The sequence below is a fragment of the Barbus barbus genome (genome assembly GCF_936440315.1).
Source record: "Barbus barbus genome assembly, chromosome: 11".
In the NCBI taxonomy this organism is placed as follows: domain Eukaryota; kingdom Metazoa; phylum Chordata; class Actinopteri; order Cypriniformes; family Cyprinidae; genus Barbus; species Barbus barbus.
The window spans coordinates 20,538,408-20,561,830 of NC_136739.1; the positions used below are offsets into that span (position 1 = coordinate 20,538,408).

Sequence of the window (23,423 nt, forward strand, 5' to 3'; positions counted from 1 at the left end):
TCTGGGTCCGATTCGGCGGCGGCCGCGAACCCCGCAGCTGCGCCGAACCTTCATCCTCAGAGGACGATTGCCCATCCCCCGATGCCGCGATCGACATCTAATCCTCTATCGGCGCGCCGAATGAAACTGCTGGGCACGCCGTGAGACGGCACAGCAGAATCACCGGGGAGCCGCACAGAACAGCTGCTGCAGGAGGAGTGAAAGGTCCGTGGGGACTGGCCCGGCGGAAGGCTCTCACTGTAACCCTCAGATCGCCCAGAGCACTAGCCGATGGTTCTCTGCTCGTGGCAGAGAAGCCAGCGCGGGTAGTGACAGAGGGGGCCCCTCCCATCCCCGTGAGGAGAGAGAGGCGCGATCGCAGCGCTGCTATGGTTACACGCTCAATGAACGCATAAACCATCCACGAACGCAGCTTCAGCGTGCTGGAGCCCCAGACACTGAAGACAACGATCGTGGCTGTTTACGGAGGACAGGAAACGACCGCAACCAAGAGGACACGGCCGGAACAGCGTCTTTAAAAAGACGTGAACCGACCATGATTTGCTCTTTTAGGAAATTTGCTCTTTCAGTTGAAGTGCCCAGGGGAATCGCTGCAGACAGGACACCGCTGTTCGCACCGTAACGCCAACCAGAACAGCTTCCAGACAGATGATGAATGGCTTTGTGGAGATCAACACGTTCATCCACTCGGCTCCGAAGCAAAAATCGGATGAGTGGATGCACCTGTCGCCCTTTTATACCCGTATGCACGGGGAGTGGCTCAGGTATGCAAAATCCACTAGCCAATTTCATTGGCGTTTTCTCTTAAGTCAGAGATGATTGGGGCTTCCAAGTAAATCCCCTATGTCGTCACGACATAACTCGTAGTGACCGACAGATAGGGAAAGTAACTTACCGGTCCTACTCTGTGTATGATGACATCTCTCACCTCCACCCAGCCCTTCAGTGACAGCACCTCAAACAGAGCCAGCATGGCGTTGCCCACATTATCAAAATTGAAGTTTCGAGGGTTTGCCCTAAAAAGAGCAGTTCAAAAAATATTTGACATTTTTATTTGTGTCTATTCTTAGGTAGAAAAAATGTCACCCCTAAATCAAAAGTAAAATATGAAATTCTATCTTGGAATATTAAGCATGTTTTTAATTTTTTATTTTCCATTGTGACATTTTCATGAGCACATTTACTTTCACCTTGCTCCCCAATTCTCAGTAACTTTCTGTTATGAAATTTTTTTAATTCTTATTACTGTAAGGCAGAAAAAATTATTACATATAATTTAAAATGTAAAGTAGGCTATATGTGTAAAGTATAATTGTAAGCATACAATGTATTTGCAGATGTATTTACAAAGAATGATTTTCATTCTAGTATGTACTATGTAATGGTAATGAAAATAATAACACAATGGAAAAATGTTAAAGACTCTAAAATTGTATTTTATTTCATTGAAATATGAACCAGACATTAATTGTTATAATCACATTTAAAGCAATGACACGAAACCAAGAACATTCAGAAAGCATTTTTAAAATGTGACTCTTAAATCATTTTGTCAACTCATCTTCTGAGTTGAAGATAAAGTACCACTGCTCTTAAAACATAAAAAAAAAAAAACAAGAGGAAAAAAATAAAATAAAACTCAGCTGTTCCCTTCTTCTAATCTCAGGTATAAAATGTACCCAAATGTTATGGTGTCTGTCTGTGTCTGTGTGTGTGTGTGTGTGTGTTTGTGAGCGGACTGGAGACGCACTGCTCTATGGGCTGAACACGAACACAATGCCAAGAGGATCAAACGCCTAGCTCTTTTCCTGTTATCACGCAAAGCGCTCAAAGATAAAAGAGCAACAACCTTTCTCTCTCTCTCTCTGATATTCAGCATTAGCAGAAAACTTGCTTGCTCTAGAACGGCTATGGACCCATGTGTATCTTTTGCAGGTCTTGATTATTTAACGTCTCACAAACAAATTGCCATTGTGTTGCCACACATCTCCAGAGCAATAACAGACTCATTGGTGTGTGGGTGTATGATTGTGTTGTTTGTGTTTATGCCTGAGGGAAGGCTATATCAGCCCCCTGCTCTATGCCCACGACAAACCGTACAACTGCACTGCAACACTGACTATTGCTTATGGGGAAAATACATATGAAAGATGATGAAAATGTGGTGCTGTTTATCTGATGAGTGCATTTATCATACTGGTTTGTGCTGTCACAGATGAGATGTTACAACAGGGATTTCTCAAAAAGACCTCAACACTGAAGATGTGACAGGTTCAGTTTGTGATTAATTATTCTGTGCTTTTAATAAATGAAACTAAATTCTATAAAAGAAAAATTAAGTAAAAATTAATGTCTCTCAAATTTTCTAATTTTAGTCTAATCTCAATAAGACATTTTTATATTGTACATTTATATTGTATATACACTAAATTTGAACATTTGAAAAACAACAACAACAAAAAAAAATATATAGAGAACATTCAACATTCAACAACTTTTTCTATTTCATACCAAACTCTTGGTACCCAGAATCCTGGTTTCTTCTCGCCTGGCCTGAGCTTTAAATTCAGGTTCTTTGAAATGCTCACATTGATTCTAAAGATGCCATAGCAGTCCTCCTGAAAAAGTCCACAAAGCACAAAATTTTAGTGAAGTACAGAAGATCATCCACCCCGAACTTAGTTTGAAAAGTTGTAAGAATTACATTGTACCTTATTGGAGATATGGGGATCATTACATTTGGCAAGTTTTCCAGCAAAGAGTTGCACCCCGAAGGTTGCAAACACCAGCATTAGTGTCAGAAGAAGAATAGAGACCTGTTTGGGAAATCAATAATCCGGTCTACAGCAAGATGGCTTTCCCACAAAATAGTGCAATACTCTCATATACAGTAACCCTATAATAAGCTCAAAGAAAAGTACCCAAGGGGAGCAAAGCTTTAATAAAGAAGGTCCATGAAGAAATCTCCTAGACAAATACTGCTGAGTTCATGCATTGCATTCCACTACTGCAAAGAAGAGAGCTTCTCGATTTTCAATTAAAGGGGTCATGCCACGAAACTATTTAAATCAAAGTGTATGTACTCAGTCAGAACACAAACCTCTTGTTCCAAAATATCATCTATTGAAACAACAGTGCAAGACACTGAAAAATTATTTAAAATTAAATTATAAATAAATAAAAACAGGGTAAGAAAGCATATCCAAGAAAAAAAGGTACCAAAATATATCTTTTAGAAGAATTAACAAATAGCCAGCCATCTCTGTTCTGCTTTTATTGAGCAACTACAGACAGGAAGTGGGCCGATTTGTTCACTCACCAAGAAGATCTCTTTGAAACCCTTGAGGACCTCTCGAACCACCTTCCTCATTTGGGGCACCAGTTTAAAGATACGCAGTGGGCGCAGGCAGCGTTGCATCATGAGGAGCTGTGCACCAGACTCAGGAGGCACATTGTTTGGTAGCCAGCATAGAAAGATCAGACTGACCTACAGAGTAGGCAAAAAGATCACCTTAAAGGGCACAACTCTTCATTTAATCCTGATCTTGAATGTGAAATCACTAACTGCAGATTATTTTTCTATGACATATTTATATTGCTTTATTAATATAAATGCAATAAGTATTACTCAGCAGAGGAAGTGTAGGCTGTTCTATTAAATGCAAATAATGTTTGTGTGAGACAGACAGAATTCTTCTGAAATGAGTATACAGGATGAAATTGACGTGACTGGGTCATTTAAATAAAACGCTGTTTAGGGTCATTAAAATGCAATCTTCAGAGCCTCATTAGAGAAGTGAGTAATCAGCTAGAAGGCTGCCTTTCACATGTGTCGGAAAGTAGGTTTTTCACAGGAGAGCTGAGAATGGAGTTTTACTAAGTAGATGAAGATGTCCATGACACCACCGAAGTCTCGGATGACTGCAGTGGGAGTGAAGAACAGACCATCTGCCATAATCTTCAGGTTCAGCTCAATGCTCATGAAGATGACGAACACGTATTCTCCGATCTGCAGTGAAAGGGGTGGTTTAGTGTACAATAGAATACAATTTTTCATAAAGCAGCTTTTTATAAAAACATAACTAAAGCTTTGCAAGCTTTTTCATAACCATTCATTGTCTTCTGGTAAGTTAGAGAAGTGTCATAACACAAAAACTGATGTCTGTGCTCTTGAAAATATCCTTATCAGGTAAAGATCAGGTCATCCTGGATTGTCTGAAGTGGCGTTTCAATCAGTGGTGTAGAAAAAGAGACAGAGGACTTTCAAGAGTGGCAGGTCAATCAGCCCCAACTTTCTGTCTCGTAAAGTACAAGATCTTTGAAACAAGTCAACTTAAATGAACTAAAAGACTAAATTAGTGGGGATCATGATCAAAAGGGCAAAACTAGTTAAGAGTCGCAATCAAAAGTGCTGGACTGCAACAAAAGTGAGACATGATGACCAGCCTTCAGGAAAGAGATGAGGAACATTTACAGGGTAAAAAAGTTAGTTGGATGTGTGTGTATGATAGAATGGTGACCGGTTGGGTTTAGAATACCTGCAGGGTAGGGACATGCATGACCCTAGTAAAAGGGGACTCAAACATCATGGAAATACAAGAGCAGATGGTGACCACGATCATCACCCAGTCCAGATAGGTTACCAATCCCAGCAAATCACTGGAGAACACACACAGACACATACACATGCAAGGTTTAGTGCAGGTTAAATGTGCTTCTCTTTTCCTACTCTGCATTCTTCCGACTCTTCAGTCTGAGCTTACATAACTTTTCTTAATTTTGCAGATTTTTTGAAACTGGTGAAATCCCGCTAGGACACTGAAGTCCAAAAGTTTCCATCTAATCCCACACTAACCCACCCTGGCCTGTTTTACAGATCAAAACTTTCCAAAGCCCATTCTTTTCTAGAATCAAAACAGACATATAAATGAGGAAATCTCAAGAAAACATGTGCAGGTCATATTTTAACCACAAAAATATGCTGGAAAAATAAGAAATATAATTATTTTGACATTATTTTCATGACAATTAAGCACATTTCTCCCCTAAATTCTTAATTTTTTGTATTCTTCCATTATTTTATAATTAATGTATGGTTACACTTTATTTTAAGGTGTCCTTGTTTCAGTGTAATTATATATTTAAGTACTGAGTAATATTAATTAACTACATGTACTTACTATATGGTTAGGGTTAGGATTAGGGTTACTTGCATGTAATTATGCATAATTTATTGTTATTATAATAGTAAGTACATGTACCGTGTAACAAGGAAATAAAGTGTTACCTAATGTACTCATATTTTACAATTTACATAATATATTATGATTTAATTACATTACACATTTTAAATGATGATTTATTACAAAAGAAAGATGTCAAGTGTAAGCTGCAATCCTTTTTTTATATACTGAATTGTGTATATTACCAGGCTATCGTGGTGTGAAGGCCCTAAACATTTACGGACTTACTATAATTGATGGTATTTTGTGCTGTTCATTGCGCCTGTATTGGGATCCGTTTTTGACCTATTCATAAAAAGCCCATTAACACAGTGTCAGCAAAGAAATGTAACACACATACACACACACAACAGTTTGTGAAACAACATGGCATTTTTTCAATGATTATGGTACAAAGGGATTAGTCATCTCATTGAGGCGTATGAAAATGTTACTGTAACTAATAATATACTGCAGTGGATTTGTATTTGCTTTGGTCTTACGCATTGAAACGGGCCCGCACAATCATTCGGCAAAAGTTTCGGAAGCGATGCTCTCTACCAACGATGAAGAGTGGCTTGTCAAAGTATGGATGGTTTTCTCGGAGTTCCTCCTCCTGGACTTTTCTGGGGAAAAAAACATTATAGGCTTAACAATAAATCATTTTGAAATCTCATATTCAGCAAACACTGCTTTTATTAGTCCTGCTTTGGGATAAAGTGTGGAAAAGATAGAAAGATATAGGATGCACAGAAGGGACTGTACTAGTTCTTTTAGTGTACTGTATTTGTAAATCAGCTAAAATGTGATCTGATATTTTACAGTCCCTCCTTGCCCTCTGAACATAGCAAATAAATACAGCCTACCTAAAACAAAAGCTTTGCTTCCCTGCAATATGTCTTGTTGTCATACACCGATGGCACTATGACACCATAAGCATACAGTAGAAGAGAAAGATATGGTGTAATAACTCCCACATGGCATGTTTTGTTTGGGGGGATAAGATCTGTTGGACCGACTGCATGCCAAGGAAAGTGTATGGAGTGTCAGAAATACCGTTTCATCTCAGCCTGCTCCTTTTTCTCTTGTATCATCTTGATTTCACTGTCCTCCCGCTGGGCGTTACGGTAGCGGACCGTGCTGGAGTGCTGAAGAGTTCACACGCATGTCAGAGATCACAGATAGTCACAGATAGTGCTGTCAGCTTTTACTCGATGATATCTGAGTGTGTGTGTGTACGCACATCCTGAGTGAGTGTTTCCAGGGATTTCCCTCTACTGATTCTCTGGCTGGTAGAGCCATGTCTGAGGGACCTGTGCCAAAAAGAGCAGGTTAACACACTAGCATAATGTAGTGCATTTTATGACTACACATCCATCCATTGATCCTTATATAAATTAAATAGAGTATGTGAAAGCATGTTAATGGGCTTTCCTAACCGGCGTTCTTGGCGGATGTGGTGCTGGACACTGAGTATGGATCTCTCTTTTGTTGGCTGACCCTCAAAAGAGCCACTCAGCATACGTTGTCTAGTGCAGGCTCTGAAAAAATTAACACAGACAAACCATAACTAGGTCAAGAGAAAAAAAATTACAGTGTGGTATTCTTTTAAAAAAATGCATGAATGAGACTTGTTTTACTGCCCATCCAATATTAAGACAACATTAACTCTTAAGCTGGCTTTTATTTAATTAACAATCTCCATTTTGAAGTCCCATCCTAAATTATTTCCACTATTTTTTCACTTAGAAATAATTCACATTACAAAAGCTAAAGGTTTTCAATTTCGGGGGTACTACAAATGCAAATAAGTTTTGCTATACATACTTTATAGGATTGTGTGAAGATCATCAGTGAACAGCCCTTAAGCTATGCCACTATTGCCTGTCATGTACGCTGTTGTACATCCGATGCAGAAGATGGTTCTTATTAGCTAACACTGTGTTGTGCAGGTGGAAACCGTTATAAGGAGAGGAAACTAATTAATCCTTTTTTCAGAGTGGTCAAATGTGACCTGTGGTGCACTAAAAATTCAGGCTAACAGTGAAAAGAAGATGAAGCAGTAGGAGGGAATTAATCTCCTAGGAAAAATTTGGCATACTCAGTATAGGTATATGAGGTTACATCTAACATACTAGGCCCCACTTCCACTTCTGCCAAAAATAACAAAACTTAGATGATGATCACTCAGTTGACTCCATTTACACCGAAGTAACTTTCTGTATGCATGTGGGACATTCTCAGCAAGCAACCCCATGTGTGTTTTCCCATGAGTTAATACTGATTTATTTAACAGCATACTGAATTTAGACACAATATTTGGTTGCTATGCTATAATCATGCTATTTTTTAATTTACATTTTAATCATGCTATAAAGTTTAATATTCGGTGCACATAATGAACTGAATTAAATGAACCATAATTTTATCTTTAAATGTAACTGATTGGAATATCAAATTTCTACTCATTCTTCACATTACATTTTAGTTTCATGGAATGCAGAAACAAATCTAACTAAATTGAAATAAAACCACTATATATATATTTAAGTTACTTGGGGCTTGAGGTTTGAATTTACTGTATGTCCAGCAGAAATAGTTATTTACCTGCATCTTTCTCACACAAATAACATTGTTTCTTGAAGATGACCCATATATTGTGTTTGTGACAACTTTTTGAACAGGTAACAAAACATGTAGAACAAGTCTTTGTATAAAACCAATAATAAATAAATAAATGCAGCACTAAAAGAACAAGAGATCTGTAAGACGGAATAGTAAAGAAGCCCCTTGTGGTGCTTTCCGACAGTTTATTAAAGCCAAATCTTTCAAAGTCTGGAGATGAAATGTAACTGGTGAGGCTGTTGCTATAATTGGTATTGGGAGATTGTTCCACTGCTGTGATCCCATTGGCTGTTTATGCTCTAAATCAGTGCTGATCTATGTATGCTTTGAGAAGCCGTCTGCTCACCACCGCCTCTCTATTGTCCATTAATTGCAGAGTCATGTACCAGAACACAGCTAATGACAATTTCAGCTTCAAGAGAACACGTCGCCCTTATTTATGGCCACTCAGAGTGATGAGTGCCTGGCTGATGAGGGATGTGTGTGTGCGTGCATGTGTGTATGCAGACAGACTGAATGCCCCAGACAGCACAGACGACGTGGGATGGCTACTGATGTGCCGTCTGTCTGCTAAGCAGGAGGAGGAGGGGTGGACAAGGTGAGGTGTATGAGTGTGTGTTTATATAACACGAGGGAGGTGGGGACGGCATCGACGTGATCTGAAACTTAACGACTGAGACGAGAGCGGTTGAAGCAAAATGTGGGAATACTTGGCTGCATCGCTGCCAGATTTTTAAATATTAATTTGTTCGTTCATGCTCACAGGTGACCCACTAACAGTTATATTGATATGACGCCATTATCTGCTCTGACTGCCGGGCTAGCTGTATGACAAACATGGAGTCAAAATCATGGAAATGGAGGATCAAAATCAAAACATATTCACCCTGTATAGGAATTAATGTGTTTTTTGCCCAAAGCTGCCAGAGAACAAAGCAATGCTCTATTACTATCCCTGCTGGCCCATCAAATATCTGGTAACACTTTACTTAAAGCCTTTATGTATAATGCAATATAAAGGGTTATTAAAGGGTATAATGCATTATAATTATTCATAATTTGCATTGTAATACATTATATCTTGTTGTAAATAATTATAACTGAATTTAAAATGCATGTGTTACAATGGACTGATAAGTGTTAAAATGTATTAACTGTGGTTACAATTATTAATGAGATTGTACAATGCATTATAAGGTGCATTATAAAGCATAAATAATGCATTAAAACTACTTTTATAATTCATTATAAATAAAGGCTTTAAGTAAAGTGTTACCAAATATCTTAATTTAAATTAATTTTAAAATTCTCATTCAATAACAATACAATTCAACAATTCATTAAACATTTCAAACATTATGAGTATAAATATGTTTGCACATGTGAAAAATAGATTTGCATTGACTTTTTAAATGACTATATGGTAATAAATCTGTAGCCTAGCTAGGATGTGCATACTATAAGCAAAATATCAATCTCAGTCATTGAATATTTATATATATTCAATGGGGAAGTCGTGGCCTAATGGATAGAGAGTTGGGCTTGTAACCCAAAGGTCGTGGGTTCGAGTCTCAGGTCCGGCAGGGATTGTAGGTGGGGGGAGTGAATGTCCAGCGCTCTCTCCTCCCTCGATACCATGACTAAGGTGTCCTTGAGCAAGGCACCGAACCCCCAACTGCTCCCCGGGCACCGCAGCATAAATGGCTGCCCACTGCTCCGGGTGTGTGTGTGTTCACTGCTGTGTGTGTGCACTTTGGATGAATTGTTAATTGTATAATAAATTAAAAGATAGAATACAAAAACATTAGAAAAGCTAGTGTTAGTCATTTTTTTTTTTGAGAATAGAATTAGAATAGAGAGAGCTAGAGTTAGAGGATCAAATAAAGATGGAAGGGATGTGATTCTTGAAGATGGCTAAGGACTCAGCTGCTCGGATTGAGCTGGGCAGGTCATTCCACCAGGAGATATATATATAAAATTAAATTAAATTAATGAAGCTTATATTATTGAAAAAATGCTGGGAGAACAGATCAAGCTCACCGCAGAATTTTATTGACAATGGTTTCCTTTTCCATGAGGTTACGTGCCCGGATGCTAAATACTGACTTTCGAAGCTAGGAAGAAAAAGCAGTTTAGACAGTAAGATGCACACAGGAGACACGGATCAATACACAGTATAATTCAGACGGATATATTTGCAAACAGCTATTATTATATGAGTAAAGCTGAATTTGATATCAGCAAACAAAAACATCCCAATGTAATCAACAAAATGTAGTTATGCAACTGCTGGTTATTTAAGTCTTGTTGCGTGGGAAATAGATCTGTTCCTTTCAGAACATTCAAGTCTCTGTGTGTATTGAGGGGGCAGACCGTGGGAGAGATGGAGTGTGGTACCTTCTGATCTATATATTTATTATCCTCAATGGCAGACCTCTTGGAATGGTCACAGGATGAAGACGACGCTGAGGGAAGGCGACGGAACAGACAGCTGGGGTCCTGCTGCTGTCGGTCGATGAACTGCTTCATGAAGCTCTCCCTGCGGCACATGCCCACGGCACACGCATAACCAAACAGTCACACGCAAACACACAAGGGACTTCACGTTTTCAGAGAATTCTTGAGGACGAAGTATGGAGGCATTCAGTGTAAAGGAATAAATAAGTAAAAGCCACCACCAAGAGTCCAATGACACTCTGTCTCATATATTTGGTTTGGAAGCCTCCTTAATGTAATTTTTTTTTCTCTCTTTAACAATTCACAATATATGAGGTATCATTCAGTGCACACGGTACCTGATTCTGGGCACAGTGAAGTCTGATGGCAGCTTGGAGATTTTCACCATCTGCGGTCGATTGGGGAACTTCTCGAAGATCCGTAATCGCAGAGGAAGTTTCTCTTTCGTATCAGCATTGGCTTCGCTCTGTTTCAGCTGTGGAGAGAAGCCAGAAGACTCACTTGAAACAAATGTCTCGTTCTGTGACTAAACTGAGAGACTCTGATGGGGCCACATTGTGTTTTCACACATAGCCCTCAAAACATTTGGAGGACAGTCCAAAATTGACATAAGTTGTCCATCTCTACTTCTGACTGCCCCTTTTTGAAAACTCAGCGGGTCTTCAAGTAGAATGCAAAGATGGTGTATTTTGTATTCAGTTCCTCACTTCTGGTGGTGAGAGAGGAAGGGGTTAGCCTGTATGGTGCACTGCTCTGAATTAATGTGGCCCTCTGAGGCTTAACTGACTTTATGTGCCATAAACTTTTATCTTTCTTCATGTCTATCAAGCAACATAAAGGCCTCAGACGATTAGGCCAGAGCACGCTAGAGGATCACTTCTCATTCTCCTGTCAGAAGAGATGCATAAATTAAAGTGAATAAGATAAAACTGAGATGACAGATTGTTTCAAATGTTCTAAACATGCTTATAAATGCACATTAAAAGAAATCCACTTGATTCCCTACTGATTAAAAAACAACAAGTAATTTCAGTTTGATTTACTAAAACAATAACCCTAATTTCTAACTAACTTAAATATTAAATTCTTATTAAATTCTTAACATTATTTAAACATTTAATTATTTAAATTTTTTATTCCATTCCTTTTTTTATTTTTTTGAGAACAAGATGTTCGTTTGGCAGGATTTAAAAGCAAAACGTTTTGTTAACAGAATGCTGTTCTGCTAGGCTGTCCAAAGATGGCAGCAGAGCACAGTCTCAATGCAGTTATCCGTCCATTACAACACCGGCGCTAAACTTGTTTTGCTTCAGGACCCAGATTGTATACTGACATCAAATGGAAATCCAACAGTACAACCCAATATTTAAATGTATTATTATTTATTAGACACAAAACAGTGGTTGGCACAAACCATGTTTTTCCTTCTTGCAAGTTAACTCATATTATATTTAGTAGATATTTACAGTAAATTGTGTAGATTTGTTCATGGTTTCGACAATGTAATGTTGGCATCTTTCTACCTAGTGTCATACATTTTTGTCAAAATACCATAGATTGATATATAGAGAAATGTCATTGTTAGATCAGACAATAAAAGATATGGGATATGGGAAGAGTTCTTTATAAGCCTATTTATTTTGCTATCGTACTACGCATGATTATATGGTTAGCTGTATTTTATTTTTACGCAAACAATTATTGGTTTGTTATTATTGGTTTGTTATCTACCACTGCTGCAGTATAAATATAATTCAAATATGTATTCAGAAATTACTTTCTGTCAAAAATAATGGAGAGCAATTAATTTAATTACGTATAAAAAAAAGTATTAGAATTCTGTGGCTGGAAGCATCCGTCTGGACGCCTGTAGATAAATATATGATGCATTTCTGATTAGAAGTAAGAACCATCGAAATTAGGTTCTCTGATGATAGCTTACAGCTGAAAATAAGCAGCTGACCTGGACCCTTCAGGAAATGAAAAGCATTTGGCAAGAGTAACCAAGAGGAACCATCAAAAAATAGAAATGCAAATAATGTCATTGCATCATATAATTGTATTTATGACTATGATTTTTCTCATTCAACACTCGAATTGGCCATAAATTGAGACCTCTGTAATGCATCACATGCTGTTCTTTCAGAGTTACAGACAGCAGGTCATGCTCTGTGCTGGAAATGAAGCACTACAGTGGAGAGGTTATGTAACCAAAAAGTGCATAAAAGCATTCTGGACCAATGTTTGTGGCCAATGGCCATTGTGAAAAGGTCAACAGGAATCCATTGTTTATATACCGCAAACATTCACAACAAATATTCAGAATAGTAGTTTTTTTAATTGCATTTTTTAGAAATTACAGGGATAATTAATAATAATAATAATCAACTTTGTCAAATATCCCTTCCATGCTAGATTTTGAATTCCCAGGGATAACATACAGTTTGTTCCGCTTCCACACCTAGATATTTAAGAAAGGGGCCCCAGATCATATGAAACTTAAAGGGTTTATCTCTTAGTGCTGTGGAGTAGGCTTCGTTAGGGATAAGTTCCTTAGCGATACTTATCCACTGGGCCACCGAAGGGGTTATGGCTGTTATCCATTGCAACAAAATACACTTGTGAGCACAGTGTAGCAAAATTTGCAAGAGTACCTTTAAAGCCATGAGTGAGGTACTGTGTTAGGCCCAGTAGGCAGATCTTAGGTCCTAAACTGCAGATGGCAGGAGAAAATTCTCAAATTCTAAGGAAACACCTGACCAGAACTGTTGGACCTTAAACATCCCCAAAAGCAGTGTATGAGGGTTCCCTCAGCAATCTTGCATTTATTGCAGAAGCTGGATACAGAATAGTACTTAAGTGAGAAAAATACATAGGGAAAACAACCATTTGCTGTTGTCTACATTTGTTTTAGGGCAACTTTACTGTAAGAGCGTGTGTGTTTGAAACCTTACAGGTCCCCAAGGCTCCAATCAATAGCTCTGCACTCTGCGGGGTGGCTTCAACTCTTCAATTACTAGGCAACAGCCTCTGATTAGCTCACACCCAGAGACACACACGACATGGAGCACTGCAGAGAGAACATGCGCTCCTAACTAATACCAACACAATTTACATCCTTCTAGTATAAATAGCTAACGTGAAGCATCCTCCCAGCTTTGCAATGCCACACACCAGCCCCCCTGTTTATTTCAATCTGGTAGCTAAAACAAATGTTTGTACAATTAATCACAATGGATTCAAAATTTGAATACATTTTTAGGTATCATTGATATTTTAAAGCAAATTTCACCCAAAAATAAAGATTGTTTCGGTATTTACTGAGCCTCATGTTTTTCCAAACCTGTATAAATTTTAATAATGGTGAAAAGTTGCAATCTGTTAATCGCATTGTGCTTCACAAGTGTTAATTAAAATGTAAATGTTACAAAATAGTATATAAGTAATACTACTGTAACCCTTTGCATGGAAAGATCAGTGAGTTCCACAGAAAAAAAGAAAGCCATACCAGTTTGAATCGATGTGAGGGTGAGTAAACGATGACAGAATATTGTGATGGAGCGCTGAAGAGGAAGGCAAAGCCAAATTCAATCAGCACAGCTAGAAAGTGAAATACACCCTGATCAATAAACAGATCAATATCAAATGATATGGGTTCACATACATTGCATACAGTGCAACACATCTTGCTGATTTGCATCTCTACATGATTGCCTGTAGCTATCTGTATGTTTTTGTCCCCCTGATGGCTTGTGGAGTGTCTGCATGTAATGATTTGGGTTTTTTTTGTTGGTAAAAATGGCATATGGCCATAGCTCTTCATAATGATGAATCATATGTAGCATTTTCCATAAATCACAGATGTGGGAGCCGTGCATCTGAAATGAATGTGTTGGCCTTGGGACACATTAGGGTGATCCATTCACTCCTATTCGCACATTCTTCCAATTTCAGGCTCAGGTGAACCATACTAGGCTATTCTCCAAGTCCCCCACCTTTCAAGTAGACAAGGGTCCATGTTATTGACCAATTGCTGCGTGGTCTGTGGAACATTCACAAAGGAGCCTATAATAGTGCACTGTGCGCCCAGCGTCATGAATGATAGGTCGGTCTACAAATCTGTATGTCACCGTCCCACAAATTTACTCTACAGGCCATTAGACACATTTATGCTCCAGTTAGGTCACCATAAAACAGTGGAGAGCTAATGTAAACACAGGTAATAATGTCTAACGGTGTGTGTGTGTGTGTAATGTGACCTTCAGAGACGGCGTCAGCAGACATAATCGCATATCGGTTTTAAAAAGATCAGAATATTTGATATGTCATGTTCAAAAGTCTACAGTCTAAAACTGGCAAGAATACAGCAGCAATAAAAGAGATAATACACATAAAAACTGAAAATTCTGTCATCATGTATGTAACACAAAAGATAATGTTTTGACCAATTAAACTGTTTTTGTCCATACAATGAAAGTCAATGGGGCCCAAAACAACATTTATTATATGGAATTACATGAATGTGAGCAAATGGTCTAGTGCAGGATGACTGCACTACACATGTAAACATCTATGTATGGGTATGTGTATACAAATTCAGCATTTTTTAGACACTGTGTTAAGTTAAAAGAAGATAAATGTTTAAAAATGCCCTGCTCCAGACTATTAGTGTATTCTGTGTATATTACCCCTAAGTAGAACACTCCAAATCAGTCACCTTTTAAGATTCCATTTCAGTTAGGCTGCTGATTTAGTTCTAGCATGCCTGATAAACATACATTACACATGCCACTCTACTCTGCACCAGACTTGCTGAACTTCCATAAGCAGCTCAGGGGTAGAGGGGTCATTCTCTCCTTCTCATTTAGTATCTAATGAGGCATGGTGCTGCATAGGCTATAAACTCCCAGACCTCTTAGAGGCACACCTTTGCCACCTGAGAGGCTGACTGGCTGAATACTTAGCATGGCGAGAGTGGCACAGCATGGCAAGGCAAAACGTCTGATGTTCCTCAAAAAGCTCTTGCATGTTGTACGGCAACTGAAATATTCCCAAATACCTGGCAATCAGCATATTATTACAAATAATAAATGCAGACAATCCAGCTATTCTTTACTGGAAGTATTAAACATAAATAAATCATAATATGCAGCACAAACTCATAGGAATTTGTAAATATTCCAATATATACAAGTTGCCAATTTCAATTTACCACCCCTACAAAATGATTTCTAGGTATTTTTTTTATGTATTCACCTAAGTCTAACACTCCGTTGGATATGAGCAGAACAAAAACAGAAATATCATTGTACAAATTCTCATGAAATTGTAAAACCCTCATGAAATTTCATGAAAGTGTGTTGGAATAATATGATCAAATTCTGGTCTGCACAACTTAGGTGACATCAACTGAAAGGGAATGTCAGAGCAAGTAATTACATTTTGATGAAAGATAATGAATTTTTTTTTTCTTTGGAATAACGCAAACTGATGAATTGTGCATAACAAGACCAGGAAAGTGTCAAAGTAAATAAGGTCAATTTTGATTTCATGTTGAAACCCTATTATAAAAAAGTGGACAGCTGAAAGGATGAAAATGGGTCTGGGTGAAAGATGGAACACACACACAGTGTCTGGGGCAGCAGACATCTGGATCAGGTGCTGCAGCGAGGGTGGGGGAGGTGTGGGCGTGACTGTTAGATCAGAGGATGGAGCACTGGAAGCCAAATTTGATGGACAGGCCTGTTACCGAGGGTCCTTTCATGTCTATCGCAGCTAGAAGGGACCAGCATGTGTGTTTGTGTGCGTGTGTTGACGCCAAACTTTTTAGACTGGGTGTGATAATATGCAAATGTGTGTGTGTTTGTACATCTGAGCCCCACTGCAATTTTTTTTTAGGAATTTCTGAGCAGGACCAGATGTGCTTTGTGCTGATGACTGCAAGAGATGGGAAATTAACAGAAAACAAAACGAAAAAGAAACAAAAATTACTGGAGATGATATTGTCTTCAGTTGCTGGAAGCATCTCTCAGAAAACAAAATAACTCTGAATTTCAAAATTCCTGCAGTTTATCTTTATTTCATCCACAGCAATAATATCATAGCCGACTTTTTTTTGTCTGTTACTAGACCTGACTGTATACCACAAAACTGAGTTTGGCTGGACTGGAACTCTGGAGTTTCTTTCTTACACACTTTGACTTACACAATTGACTCCAAACAGCCAGACAGTCAGGCTAAAACATCAGTCACACGGTAAAACATTTCTGCTAGAAGGGTGAAGAAACCTGTTAATATTCTATCTAGGTCATACCGAGTCTATTTTTAGGACCATTAAAATTCATCACATTATTTTCATGCCAATTAAAGACAACCACACAAGCCAATTCTGATTTGTTCATAAAAAATCGGTATATATTATTTAAATATTTAAAACATATTATTAATATATTAAGTATTATTATTAAACAGTAACATACGTAATTACATTATTTGCTAAATTGAATTTAATGTTAAAAAATACAATGAAAAAATTAATTAAAACATCCATGCAGGAATGCATTCAAAAATTGTATTTTTAATGGAAATTAAGAAACCTTTGACAAAAAAACTTAAATAGTCCTAAAAATAGGCAAAATATAATTTTGGCAAGAAATGTGATCTGACTGATATGATTCTTTCTGAGATTTACCCGGAGAACTTCATATCATATGGAATGGGAGCTCTAGGCGCTAGACGGCAGTGTGGTAAGACCCAAAAGAACATCTGACACCAAGCACATATACAATAGTTGACACTGTGACCTTTTCTTAAGTTCTGTTCTTTAATGTGTCAAAGAAAACATTCAATACAACCCACTACAGAACAGCTTCTACCTACAGAATTCTGTTAAACACAACCTGAACACTGCCTCCTCACAACAGCAGCATTGCTTTTTAGAAAAAGTATTCATGAATGGATGCTTCTACTCCGGAATATGACTCATAGTGAGTGTATCTAATTAGTGTTGCTTGTTACAGTATTGTACTATAGCTCATGCTTAGGAGTTTTGGAAGAATTGTGGTGGTTACATTTGAAGAGCCATGCTCCACTCACACTGTCATAAAGTACTGTCAACAAGTACTGCTGTATACTATATTGTTGTAGATTTGACAAATAAAAGTTTGACACGCTAGAAGGTTTTGATTTGAAGCGTGAAGTCTGTAGCTCTTGAAAGAGTTCAGGGACCTCAGTCAACCAACCAAGCATGGTCCCACTGCCAGATCCTCCTCCTCCTTCCCTGAGGGAAATTCCTCCATTTGATTTCTGTCAATAAAAAGATAAACATTTCCCCTATCAGCTCTAAACACTTCTCACTGCCATTTAACCGGAGGAAAGTAATGATTTCTCAAGCCGCAAACAACCATCAATCTCTGCCATCAGAGAGGGAAACGGCTCATGACCGGCCGAATGAACAGACTGCATCAGGAGACGTGGCACAAAGGTGATGTGTAACAAACAGCGGTCAGAGAGGGAGAACGGCTTATTCAGGTCATGACAGCTAGACTGTTCTTTCAACATATGAAATTCCACTAGCCACTTTAACACCTCTGAATCTTGGCAATTCACCAAATATCAGTACATCTATACTAGGGCTGTCAACCGATGAAAATATTCCTCTTCAATAAATTTCATCGGAAATCACCCACAAAAGATCATTTAAAACCATTATTGTGTTAAATGAGAAAAACATCAAATAGGCATTACAAAAAGTATCTTTAGAAATATATATTTTTTCATTTGCTTTTTTAATTTTTAGGTGAACTATCCCTTTAGTTAGTTTTTGATTAATATGTTATTTAAATGTTATTTTCAGCTTTTTTATTCATATGTAAATATGAAATGATATATAATTATTATTTTTTAAAGGTCCCATGGCATGAAAATTTCACTTTATGAGGTTTTTTAACATTAATAGTTCCCCTAGCCTGACTATGGTCCCCCAGTGGCTAGAAATGGCGATAGGTGTAAACCGAGCCCTGGGTATCCTGCTTCGCCTTTGAGAAAATGAAAGCTCAGACGGCCCAATCTGGAATCTTCCACTTATGTCGTCATACGGGGAAAGGTTACCTCCCCTTTCTCTGCTTTGCCCGCCCATGAGAAAATGAGCTACGACCATGCGAGGTGAGCGCAATTTTTTTTTTCCTCGAGAGACATAATGGCTTGCAAACGAGCGAAGCACTGTTTTGCGTCTGAGTAATAAACTGTGCATATTAACAGACAAATTATGTTCATATTTAAAAGTCCAAATAGTCAGTAAGCGACAAGTGCTTGTAAGCACTGTTTTGTAAATTATTTATTGACGAGTCTGCTGCTTTAAGGCAAACTGAAAGCAAGGCAAGGCAAGGCAAGGCAAGTTTATTTATATAGCACATTTCATACACAGTGGTAATTCAAAGTGCTTTACATAAAAGAAAGTGAAATAGACATTAAAAATCAATAAAAACATGGAAATAAAAATAATAAAAACAAGGAATTTTAAAATGATATAGAAATTGATTTAAAATAAATTTAAAGAAAATTATTATACATAAAATTCACTGCAGTCAGTTCGGACATATAGCACAGTGCTCATTCAACAAATGCACAGTTAAACAGATGAGTTTTGAGTCTTGATTTAAATGTGGCTAATGTTTTAGCACATCTGATCTCTTCTGGAAGCTGGTTCCAACTGCGGGCCGCATAATAGCTAAAAGCAGACTCCCCTTGTTTTGTGTGAAGCCTTGGTATTTCTAACTGACTCGATCCTAATGATCTGAGTGGTCTGTTCGTTTTGCTTCTCTGCCGCTCGCTGCTCAGAACAGACACCGAGAGAGGCGACACTTCGCCGGGAGAGAGACCTCGCGCTCGCGGGGCAGTACTGGAGACATCTTCACATCTTCCAACTGAATGATAACGTTTTTTTTTTTTTTTTTTAAGTCGCTAGGTTTGTTAGTATGTACCCGTTATGGGAAAAAAGCCGCCTAAAGGGTCTGAAAGTTACTAAATATTGTGCTAAAGTCGTGCTTGTGTGTGTGAGACGCGGGAGCTGATGGCAGCGTGCGGTGGATATTGTTGCAGTCCGCCCAGGTAAAGTCTATGTGTGGGAAACACTGACCGTATCCAGACACAATATTTTAAACTAACCATTCGGAGACGTCCTGTTGTAGCCGCTGAGTTGCAACTTCTTCATCCGGTGCTTCTCCATCCGGATCAGATTCTGGGTCAAACTGAAAAGCTTGAAGGACTGCGTGTCTACGAGCCATTGCGATACATCCACTGTCAACATTAGCGCATGGTACCGTGGCCGCAAGCTGTAGGACACACACCCACCCTCCACCTTGCCCCGCCTCTCTCCTCCTCATTAGCATTTAAAGCTACAGACACAGAAATGGCTCGTCTTAAGGAAAGCTCATTTTGGGACTGGCTCGTAGTGGCTGAAATTCTGCACCAAGGCTGAATTTCTGGAACGAGACTTCAGATACAGTACTAGGGACCACTTAGGCCTATATAAAAGCATCCAAAAAACAGCATGTCATGAGACCTTTAACAAAATTATACTCTAAATAAGAAATCAAAACTGCCAGAAGGTGGCAGTAAATATCGTATAGAATAGGTCATTCACTCATTCATTCATTCGATTTGATTTGATTCATTCAAACTGCTGATTTATTCAGAAATTAAGTAATGGCTGTCTTTATGGATGGGCCATTGAGTTATTGATTCAAGGATCACTCACATTAAATTGATCAAAACTGACAGTAAAGAGTTATACGCTGTCACAAAAAATCTATTTATGTTCTTTCTATTCAGCAAAGAATCCTGAAGAAAAACTGTACCATGGTTTCCACAAAAATATTAAGCAGCAGACCCATTTTCAACGTTGATAATAAAAGAAAAATGTACTTGAACACCAAAGAATGATTTGTGATCATGTGACAGAACTGGAACAACTGCTGCTGAAAATTCAGCTTTTCCATCAGAGTAATAAATTACATTTTAAAGTTAAAATAAAAACAAAAATATATAAATGTAACAATATTTTACAATATTACTGTTTTAAAACACTGAGTATCTGTGACCTGTGCTGTTGCTGAGAGAATCTGTGTCTAAAGTTGTCCTGGAGTCGAGACTTGTGGGTGGAGTCAAAACGGCCCTTTTGTGGCCATAAAGCGAGAACACTAATCCATGTCTATCCATCAATGCCTGTTAATCCACTTGTGTCCACCAAGCCATTTGTGTCTGTGGCTTTGAAATTTGCTTCAAATAAAGACAAATCATCTGCCAGTATTGACAGATGCATGCCATTTTCATAAATCTCATGTATTGCAATCAGCAAATTATGACGAATGTTACCATAAGAAAATCAGATTGATTATCTTGTTGTGTGGCATATACCATCACTGTTGGACTGTTCTCTTTCACAGAGGGCCATCCTTGTTGAAACTATTCTGAGCAAATCTAAAAATAATCTTGTATGAGTAAGGCTTAATGCACATGTGAAAAGAAATTGGATGAAAATGGTCTTGTTTTCTGCTTGGATAACTTTTGTGATGTGAAATGCAGGTCAATTTGTGGCTAATTCTAAGCTTTCCCTGTCAAAAAACAAACACACAAACAAACAAAAACTGATTAAACCAGCTAGCCTAAGATTGTTTCTTAAATAAAATAAAATAAAATAAATTTAAATAAGCAGACAGCAAACAACTTTCAGGAGATCAATTAAATTTGTCATATACTACATATATGACAGCTATCTGAACCTAATGTTCCACTCAAACACATTTTTTAAACTGCATATTCACCTAAAATGCTATTTTTTTTACTTAAAATTCTTGTCCTCTTGAAGGGTACACAGAAGCAGCAACACTCACTGTCCTCATCTGGAGTGCTACCAAAATGAATCTCTGTGATGTTCCAGCATGTTATGAGTCATCATTTCAGTCCTCTGTCTCCACAGAGCCAGTTGTCTAATAATAGATGCTCAAACTTTAGGTTTGAACATTTGCATTCTTAGCTGCCAGCTACTGTATGCCAAAAAGATCAGTTATCATAGTCACTATCAATGAATACAGATATGACCCATTCAAAGCTCTGAATAAATTAGTCTAACAAACAACACTACAAGCAAATCCTGAGTTTTGAATCACTCTTATGGAGCCTTAAGGAACCACAGTATCACATAACATCATTTAGCGCCTCTAGATCTTTCAGACTGAAGACATGTTTCCCTGTGAAAACAGTTCTATTTTCTGAGGGAATAAAAGAGGGATACAGCAACAGGCTGCTCATGGAAAATAAATATTCCAGCATTGCTCACTGTATGGGAACTGGGAAAGTGTTTCAAGGCACAATTGGACAATCAAACAATACTGATTCTCTATTTAAAGCTTTTTTAATGAAATGCTGTTACTATCAACACAAACTTTCTATTTATGTGGTGTTCTGTGCTGAGTAGCCCTGCCAACTGCGAAATCTCCCAAATAAATAAATAAATAAACAAATAGCCTACATATATACATGTAAACAAATATCAAATATGGGCTGATTGGCAGGTATTGTGCAAGGTTGCACAGCAAATTTCTTCACAGGAAACTTGTCATGCCTTGTTAAAGTCCCCCCTGTGGTGAAAATCAAGTTGTTTTTGTTGTTTATTTGTCTATGTGGTGTTTTTAATATGCTTTTAGACAAACCATGTGCCAATCCATTAATCAACACCATTGCTGAGTATTTTCTTCTTAAAACTGTAGTTTCCCAAAGGCAGTCACAGAAATGCGGCTTGAAACAGCCCTCGGGTTGCTACGTCACAAACCAATAACCAATCACGTCAAGGGATCGATTACTATCATTAGCATGCAAAATATACCAATACCAGCGCAAAACCAAACATAAATTAGAGCAAAAAAAAACATGAAGCCATGGTTTAATGTGAATTTAGAACCGCTAACTTGCATTATAACCCGTGGCAACAGTGTAAAAGTAGCCCGGAGTCAGACCCACCTCTCCCGCATCGGCGTCTGCACTTCACAAGCGTATGCTCGCGGGTGCGAATTAAGAATCACAAACAGCTGCATTCAGTCTTAAAGGCATTTTGAGGACACAACATCGTCAAGTAATTAACTTTACACTGTAGTTGTCCGCTAGTCAACATAGTTTTATCAGTCATTATCCGTGTTATTATGCCATTGTTTTGTTCAGTGGATCAGGAGGCGCTGGCTGGTGTGACTGAGTGGAGGCGGGGCTAATTTGCATATTCATAGATCAGCGTATAGTAAATGAGGAAAGTAAATGTGTTGTTACATTCAAGCTATTTTAAGGCATGAGAAATTATTTTCACAAGAAAAAACATTCAAATATGTCATTTTGATTTTCAAACATAAGTTTTGAAGGGATAAAATATTTGACTACAGGGGGACTTTAAGACAGTGTAGCAGTCATTTCTCTTGGCTCTTGAAGTGCCAAGTTTGTACATTTGCTAAAGACAATTACAAAATAATATAAAATGGAAAAGAAGAAAGGTATATGAGACAATAATTTTTTTCTGTTATTTTTGTTCTTGGCAAAAATATCACAGTGTGGGAGGATAGATCAGGGCCAGACTCATTTCAACACTTACCCTATCCTGCGGTGAGAGTGAAATGAAACCACCAGGTTTATTTGTGGAATCTAAATAAACCATTCAAAAAAAACAACACCCTTAAAACCGCCCCGCTGATACATTCTCTAGATAAGAATTCTCTAGAACTGTCCACGCCTTTGCTGTCAATCAAAGCAAGATACTGTTCCTGTCCCAAGAGATGTGTCATGTCTGACATTTATAGTATGAAACAAGATGGAATATCTTGATGAAACATGATAAAAAACCATGCTGACAAAAAACATTGTTCCCGTGGGCCGGAACAATGTTTGGCCCGCGCTCATTTCAAATAATGTGCCATGAAAATTCAAACGCAGCATCAGAAAGCGACATTAACTTACATCATGTCTACACCGGACGCGAGCAGCGCGGTGCAACAAAATACAATAGATATTATAATCAGTGATACTGTCAACACTGGATGCGGCACAGCACGGCGTGACAAATCCCCGACAGAAAACTGC

General features: G+C 38.1%; 1 protein-coding gene across 2 annotated transcripts in view; it reads right to left on the reverse strand.

Moving 5' to 3' along the window:
* Positions 1–23,423, reverse strand: part of LOC306876984 (sodium leak channel NALCN-like) — a gene marked incomplete at its 5' end in the record, with an annotated part of 117,945 nt that overhangs the window by 15,845 nt on the left and 78,677 nt on the right. For both annotated transcript variants that reach the window (XM_079428483.1, XM_079428482.1), the window contains 14 exons: positions 896–1,016; positions 2,512–2,618; positions 2,712–2,816; positions 3,320–3,487; positions 3,878–4,009; positions 4,539–4,659; positions 5,472–5,528; positions 5,726–5,848; positions 6,279–6,370; positions 6,466–6,535; positions 6,662–6,763; positions 9,888–9,961; positions 10,245–10,386; positions 10,643–10,779. In XM_079428483.1, coding sequence (XP_079284609.1) covers positions 896–1,016; positions 2,512–2,618; positions 2,712–2,816; positions 3,320–3,487; positions 3,878–4,009; positions 4,539–4,659; positions 5,472–5,528; positions 5,726–5,848; positions 6,279–6,370; positions 6,466–6,535; positions 6,662–6,763; positions 9,888–9,961; positions 10,245–10,386; positions 10,643–10,779 — 1,551 coding nt within the window. The remainder of the gene's footprint in view (positions 1–895; positions 1,017–2,511; positions 2,619–2,711; positions 2,817–3,319; positions 3,488–3,877; positions 4,010–4,538; positions 4,660–5,471; positions 5,529–5,725; positions 5,849–6,278; positions 6,371–6,465; positions 6,536–6,661; positions 6,764–9,887; positions 9,962–10,244; positions 10,387–10,642; positions 10,780–23,423) is intronic.